Here is an 8,147-nt window from a genome sequence, read left to right on the forward strand (position 1 = left end):
CGCCATGAAAATTAATTTTCCAATATGACTATTCAGATATGACAATGCTGTTCATGTAAAAAAAAATGATTTGGGTGGAAAATCAGCATAGTAAATATAGGATCAATGATTGATAACGTGTGTTTGTTGACGCACATTTCTGTGTTTGTGGAGCCTGCCAGTGACAAACTTAGTGCTGCCTTTTGAGTCGCAGGCTTAAGGGCTTTTAGATTTGGCAGTGGAATGAGCCTGAACCAAAAACATCATTCCATACCAGTGTAACTCAATGGTGAATCTGAAGGGAACAGCTGTCAGTTATCTGCTGAGGTAACATAATTAAAAATAGAACGCTTATTTAAAGATCAAAACATGAATGAATGTTGTTCCCCACCCCCCCCCTCCCCCCCTCCCCCCCCCCGGCCCTCCACACTGCCCACCTCATAAAACTGAACAAAGGCTTCCCTTCAATTTTCAGCTTGGCCTGATGGAACCTGACCCCAGTCACTGAGCTGTCACAGAGAGGTTTTCTACCACTCGCACTCCAGTGCTGGACTGGAGCATTGCACCTGAAGTACAATGGGCCTAGTGCTTATATTTCCTGTCGCAGGCTATTAACATGCCCCTGGCACAGGCCTATCACATGGCAAGAGACAGGAACACAGTCGAATTCTTCCACCTGCCGCAAGAGAACTGCAAAGCCAAGGCCCAAATATCCAATGAAGAATTTTTTTTTAATTGTCTTAACTCGTCTTTTAGGGAATAAAAACAGAAAATGGTAGAAATACACAGCATCTTTCATCCAGTGGTCAGTGACCTGAACCTTAACTTTGGCCTGAATTTTTGCACAGACAGAGGGGCTCTCAGTCTTTATGAAAATGACTGTGGAGGCCCGGATCTGGAAGTCCTCGCCCCATTCCGCACCCGGCCCCCACTATTTTCACAGAGGTTGGGGAATGGGGCCGTGTTCTAAGTAGCACATCTGTGGCTCATGGAGGCAACTGCACATGCTAAAGTGCGGCTGCCTTCAGGCTAATCTGAATTTTGGCTAGTGGCATGTGCCAAAACATGGCTTGTGCACTTTAGACCAGATAGGAGAAAATCTAATTTTGGCGGAGTTTTTGGAGAGGTAGAGCACCCTTTTGGACATGGTCCCAGGACAGCTTTGGGACAGGTAAAGTGTCCTTTGGGATTGTTAAAATTAGACATGAATTTGCATGAAATGTGGATCAACTCATTAGAACTGTCAAGCTCATTGGAACTGTCAAATGGAGACATAAAGGAACAGAGACCTAACATAACTTGATCTTTGTCCCAGTTAGTAAACATTTCCCTGAGAAAAACTTCAGAATAATTGGCTCCAGGAGTTATAAAGATTTTGATTTAAACCTCATTACCGGAAAGAACCTTTTAGTGGTTAAGGCATAAATAATAAGCCTCGATAAACTGGCTCACTAACAACATTGCCCGTGCTGTTGAGGTTGTTACTGTGAGATATATTGTCTCCAATGCTGAAAGGCTATTAATATTTCCACATTGGAAAAGTGTTGGTGGCTACAATCAAAACCAATATGAGCAGGGAAAACTTTTTTTTAGGGCATTTTGAACTTTTCAACTTGTTTTAGTTGAGTGACATCTGTGCACCAACCTTCCTCTTTCATAGCAGAAAATCGGACCAGGTGTTTGATGGTGAGCTGGAATATTTGCTGAAAATGTAGCATGAACTCAATGGGACATTGGTAGAACTCCATTGTTATTCTGCGATACATTGTATGATGCCTGTCTCTATACATATAACCTCCTATCTTTATGGCACATTACATGGTGTAGTCCTGTATCCTTATTCTGTGCGGCCTGGAAGAATCATCATTAACTGGCATAATTTTCCTGTCCTTACAAGAAGCAGATTCTTTGATTTACTATAAACATTAACATAGAGGAGCTGCTAATTTTCAGAGTATGTTTTTTTTTAAATTATTGGTTAACATAATTAATGCCTTGTGTCAAATGTGTGGAATCCTAGGTATGGTGCTGATGCCAAGGTGGTCCACTTTCTTGGCAACGTCAAACCATGGAACTACTCCTATAACCCGAAGACAAAATGTGTGATGAGAGATAGTAATGATTATTCCTCTGCTGTTCTCCCTGAATTCCTCAATATGTGGTGGGACATTTTCACGACATCTGTCTCGCCATTGCTTATAGAGCATGATATCCCAAAGGAGACTAGTCCTGCCAAGCAAGAGGTAAGTTGCATCGAAAAATGTAGATGTAAGCATGCTGAAATACTAACGGGCAAAATGTTTGGGACATTTTGACATGTTGGAGATCAACTAACATGTAGACCAGTGGCGGAAAAAAAAATGATGCTATTTAACATTGTGACTTATAGATTTTTTTCTTAGGAAGAAATAGCTCCCTGTCTATTGGTTTTTGGACATGCCAATAAATTAATTAAACAAACGCATGTATTTGTCCTTTATGCTAAGCTGATGCCCTAGTTCAGAGGTTCCCAAACTTTTCCTATTGCATACCCCCTTTCCCAGAGCTACCAACTGCCCACATACCCCTAACAGCAATCAAGTTTAATATTTTAACACCTTGTTGGGTAACAAAGCCCCATATCCTAACCATCATCAAGACCATCTATCTCCACCAGTGCAATATTGCATTCCCCATCACTGAAATCCTTATCCGTTCTTTGTCACCTCTAGAATCAATGATTCCAATGCCCTCCCATTTCCCACAAGCTCCCACTTGTCCAAAATACAGTAACCCGGTGTCTTGTTCTGCACTAAGTCCCATTCATCCATCATTGACATACACTGGCCTCTATCCTACATCATATTTTATTTAAACTACTCATTCATATCAATTTCCTTCTTGGCCTTTCTGCACCTTATCTCTACAATGTCTCCCAGGTCTTATAGTACCTTCCATGGCCCCCTTCAATCCTCTGGGTCTTTTTTTTTAGGCAACTCCTTCCCTTTACCTCACCAGTTGGGGATCTTTTGGTGATATTGGCTTCATTCTCTCCCTGAACCTCTTCTGCATGACCACCCAGTCTCTGTTTCTTTTAATGTCTTCCCAAAAATCATCATTTTGGCCAGGTTTTGATCATCCCTGCTAATCTCTCCCTCCATGCCTCACAATCCTTTCCCTAATAACTTCCATTTGGGAAGTCCCTTCAGATGTTTTTCTTTATGTTAAAGAGACTATATGGATACGATCTTTTGTTCAAATTTGTCATTCAGGTTATTGTGTTGTATCCGCACACAAGTCAGTTGAATTTTTTTTCGTCAACACCCCCTTTAAATGTCGGAATGATCATGCACACATTTATATCCAAAACAAATGGTGCATTTAGTTATCAGAGTGTTAGATGATATGTAGCTTTTCTGATTCTGTGATACCAAGAGTTGGATTTTTTTTTTACAAAAACATTATGAAAGCTGTTAAGTTCTTACCGAATTTGGTGAAGTTTTCAGCAGGGTCTCCTGCCCTGCATCACATGTTATGAAGAACCGTCCAGCCTCACCAACTCCTCCAAGCTCCTTGACGCTGATCAGCGGCAGCAGAATCTTAAAGGAGCCAAGTTCCCCTTGGAGTCTTAAGAGGTTCCCGTGCGAGCGAACGAGGTACTCCTTATTCCCTGGACAAGCCAGTCTGAAGACATGGGTCTCCCAAAGCCCATGACAGCAGTTGAGATCAGTGGTCTGGAGCAGTTGACAACAACCCCCCTCCAGACACCATTAAGTCCATCTCCAGCCGGCAGTCCTGCACCTTTGGAAGCTGCAGGCTGTTGGTAGGGTATCTCGCTTATGCAGGCGTAAAGCCAGGTAAGTGCGAGCGATGGTCCCTCCTTCCCAGATGGTACATTAAGCCAGGCGGCCCTGCCAGCTCCATGTAGTTTGGAAGAGGTCTCGTCCTCCGCTGAGACTTCAGACCTGCACTAAGAAGCTCAAAGAGTGAGCTAAGGGGGTCGCTGATGACCAAATAGAACAGAGACTCACAAACCCAATGGCCCATCCCTGGACCACACCATATGCCCATGGATTTACCGGGAAGCATCGTAACTTTTTTCCCCCCCTTTATATACACACACACACACACACACATATACACACAATGGAAAAATAATGAATTAAAAAAAGAGGGGAAAAAAATCCTCCATTAGACAATTTCTCTTGCATGCCCTCCAGACATGTCTTTGCGTATCACAGTTTGGGAACCACTGGCCTAAGTTGAATGAATTACCCCCAGTAAGGTGTGGGAAATAAATGGTGACTTTTAATATATTAATTGTAGGCTTGTGACGTGGACAAGTGATGATTTAGGACCCAGTTCTCACCTTGTTATTAAACATTCAAGACAATGGTGCAAGAAAAATGCCCTGCCCAATTTCTGCCTGCTGCTTGATCTCTGGTCTGTGTCATGCAGTGAATGTGTGCCTGCTTCGATTGAGTGAATAATACAAAAGGCGGCAGTGTAGTCTTGGCTCAATCTGACCATGCTCGTCCTAGAAACTTGCTTAATCAGGCAAAATGCTGGAGCTTTGTCCACCTCGCCCACCCCACGACCCTCTTTTAAAAAAAAATCATGAGGAAAATTTCAACAGGCAGTCTTCTGTTTTGCGTCTGAAAAGCTGGTGGCTAGCAGTTGAAATTTGAAGGCGGTGGGGGCGGTGGAGAGATGGGAAGGCGGGTGGAGGGATGGGTGGGATATCAGCCCTTTCAAGTCGAAAGGCCACCTGATACAATATTCAGGCAGGTCTGCAAATGTGAAAGCAGCCCAGCAGGAGTGAGGCTGTTTTAAAAGCTGCAAATCTTGGGTCCATTGCTGGATGTAGGTCACCGATTGGAACTCAGGTACCAATGAGTGGAGCTTGCATGCTGCTCCGCTTTGGCTGCACTTGGCTTTGAGCCGCCAAACCCATTGGCCCTTAAAGGGACTGCTGGAGGCTGCTGAAAAAGAAAAGCCCGAATAAATGTTTAATCTTTTTAGGTCCAGGGGAAGCAGAGGCGCCTGTCTCATATGTTGAAAAAAAAATCTAAGCTGCTGCCGCCGCGATTGTGTTCCCATCCTCCCCTCGGATCGCCTTCCAGCAACCCCCCCACCCCCACAACCCCAGGCCTGACCTAGTGAGAGGCGGATGATATTCTACCCTCCTCTGCAATGGGGCCACTCACCAGCCACATTTTAGGTGTTGCCGAGGAGAAAAATCTGACTCTTAACTTTCTGGTCCTTGGTGTTGCCATCAAAATTCGGAACTGTGGTTCTGAGCCAACTCCTCAACATTGCCGTTATTTTGTTTTTAAACTCTTGAAATGTCGGATCTCTGGAAGGCGGTCGAGATGAGAAGCCGTTGTTGTATGCAGTATACTGATATGTGCAAGTTCCCACATTGACTCTTTTTCTCTGTCTTCACAAATATGTCTGGCAACCTTTCAGCTGTCATGCTTGGTCTATGCACTGGCTTTCACTTGTGGCCTGTCATTCTGTAGGAAGGTATGCTAAACTTCAAAGGTCCCTGTCCCTACAATCAGTTCTCATTCAACTTTGGCTTGGTTAACTAACTTATGTGCACTTGTATCAGGGGAAGTCTTTACTAACTCAATAGGATTGACGTAAATGCTGTTTAAAGATTGTGCTTGTGAAGTACATGACATCTTAGTTAAAGGCCAATAGGTCAGCACTTGAAAAGTGCATGGGAAAATGTTCTATTTGCATTTAATTTACGACTTAATAATGATCGGTACAAAAGCTAGATTGCTGATCAGAGTTAGAATAACCATAACTTAACTGGCGGGTCCTGATGTTATATAATGTAGTATTTCAGTACAAGACAGTTCGTTCTTTTAAAATAAGTGAAATTGTTCCAATGTATTGGTGCCATTTCTGCAGATTGAAAATTGGCAGTTAACTTTTGTTTTTAATTTACAGGAGGAAAAGTTGAGTGAGGCTGTTTCGCAGCTTTCATTCACCCCACCGGCTCCAGTGGTGTCCTCGGAGGAGCGCAGGAAAAATTGGGAACAGGGTCAAGCTGATTACATGGGAGTAGATTCTTTCCAGAACATCCAAAAGAAACTGGATGCTTACTTGAACTAAAGGCAGGTGGCCCAACTCCCCATGTGGCAGTCCAGCAAGAACTGAACACAGAAGGCCACAGCATCTAGGCTGGAGTTCAGTGCATGGCTGGTTTGTACTTAACCTGTTAATGGCATGGTTTGAAATGGGTGTCGCCGTCTGGCTGTCACCTCAGTGATGAACATCTGTAGTAAGAATGTGGCAAAAAGCCCATGAACATCGTCTTTCAAACACCTGAAGCAAATCTCTTCCCAATATTGAATATTTTGCACATGGACACACTTCCTACTGCTGTAATGCTCTTCCAGAAGGCTTTTTGCTTAACTTAGTAAAACAGACTTAATTAACTTTTTGAACCGTGTTGTAGACACTGAGTTTAACAGTGCTCGCGGTACTTTACAGATGTTTGAAGTAGCTTCACATGCATGAAGAGCAATAACTACTAACCTCCCTCCCCTTCCCCGCCCATCAGCTTTACAAAGAAAATACTTTACCCTGTTTCCACTGGGACAAGAAGTAATTTCTATCTTTGAGACATAATGATATGAAAAAACCCTATAGAGATGGGATGGCTGTGCACTGTACATAACCAGTACCTTGCAAGATTGTTACATAGAACTGAAGACTTTCTCCACCTAGTGTGGTATTTGTGTTGTGATTAACCTGCTGACCATCAATTTCTATGTGTCTCATAGCACTTTACCCACAAAATAAACTTACTGGTTTGAAATTGTTGAATTTATTCACTGAATATACCTTCCCCTGGGTTTAATTATCTTGCAAACCCAACCGCACTGCATAAAATCTCAAAGCTGTCTTACAAACTACCAATGTTTAAAAGCTACAGGATAGATGCAAAAGGAAAGACTTGCATTTATATAGTGCCTTTCACAACCTCAAGATGCCCCAAAGTGCTTTACAACCATTGCAGTACTTTTATTTTAATGAAGTGTAGTCATTGTTGCATATATAAAAATTGTATGTGTATATATAAAATAAAAGTATGTATGTGTGTATATATATATATATATATATCAACCAATTTGACCACAGCAAGTTCCCAACAGTGACCACATAATCAGTTTTGGTTGAGGGATACATATCACCTAGGACATCAGGGGAAAGAATTACTCTGCTCTTTTTCAAAATATTTCCAAAGGATCTTGATGCCCACCTAAGAGAGCAGTTTGTCTCATCCAAAGGACAACACCTCTGACTGTATAGCACTCCCTTAGTACAGCACTGGTGTGTCAACCTCAATTTTACATTCAAATGGAACTTGAACCCAGAGCTTTGCTCTTCAGACGTGAGAGGTAAGAGTGCTAACCACTGACTAATGGCTAACATTGTAATAATGTCAGAATTAATGAGATCTCTCAGAAAATTGATGAAACCTACCTAGTTAATAAACTAGCCTGTCCTTGTACCTACACAGCAAACCATATAGACATCCCAAGGGCTGAAATTATGAATGTGCACTACTGTGGTGGTGGCATAATGGTATTGTCACTGACTAGTATTTTCCGGGGACCCAGGGTAATGCTCTGGGGGCCTGGGTTTGAATCCCGCCACGGCAGATGGTGAAAATTTAAATTCAATAAAAACCTGGAATTAAAAGTCTGAGGATGACCACAAAACCATTGTTTTTGCAACAATTGACAATCTGGTTTGGTTCACTAATTCCCTTTAGGAAAGGAAATCTGCTGTCCTTACCTTGTCTGACCTACAAGTGATTCCAGATTCACAGCAATGTGGTTGACTCTTAAATGCCATCTGAAGGGCAATTGGATGGGCAATAAATGCTGTCCGAACCAACGACACCCACATCCCATGAACAGATATTTTTTTAAAAATCACCTCCGGTCACATGTCGGGAACACATGTTGGACAGGATATCCAGTTTCCTGATGTGTGTGTGTGTGTGTGTGAGTCTCAAACAAGGTTCCATGTCTATTGTTTGCATTTATGTAGCTAGTCCTGTTATACCTGCCTAAGGTGTGAAGCACTTGGGGGGGGACCCAATTGTGTATCATGGCTTCAGGTCAGTGCATATTATCAGGGTATCACCTGAAGGGCATTTGGGC

The 8,147-nt window shown here is 42.7% G+C and overlaps 1 protein-coding gene across 1 annotated transcript in view; it reads left to right on the forward strand.

Annotated features, from left to right (window-relative positions):
- Positions 1–6,793, forward strand: part of LOC144693967 (glycogenin-1-like) — a 78,649-nt gene extending 71,856 nt beyond the window's left edge. The window contains exons 6-7 of the mRNA XM_078564247.1: positions 2,000–2,222; positions 5,920–6,793. Coding sequence (XP_078420373.1) covers positions 2,000–2,222; positions 5,920–6,084 — 388 coding nt within the window. The 3' untranslated portion in view covers positions 6,085–6,793. The remainder of the gene's footprint in view (positions 1–1,999; positions 2,223–5,919) is intronic.
- Positions 6,794–8,147: the final 1,354 nt, after the last annotated feature.

This window comes from Cetorhinus maximus, chromosome 19, assembly GCF_964194155.1.
Source record: "Cetorhinus maximus chromosome 19, sCetMax3.hap1.1, whole genome shotgun sequence".
Classification (NCBI taxonomy): domain Eukaryota; kingdom Metazoa; phylum Chordata; class Chondrichthyes; order Lamniformes; family Cetorhinidae; genus Cetorhinus; species Cetorhinus maximus.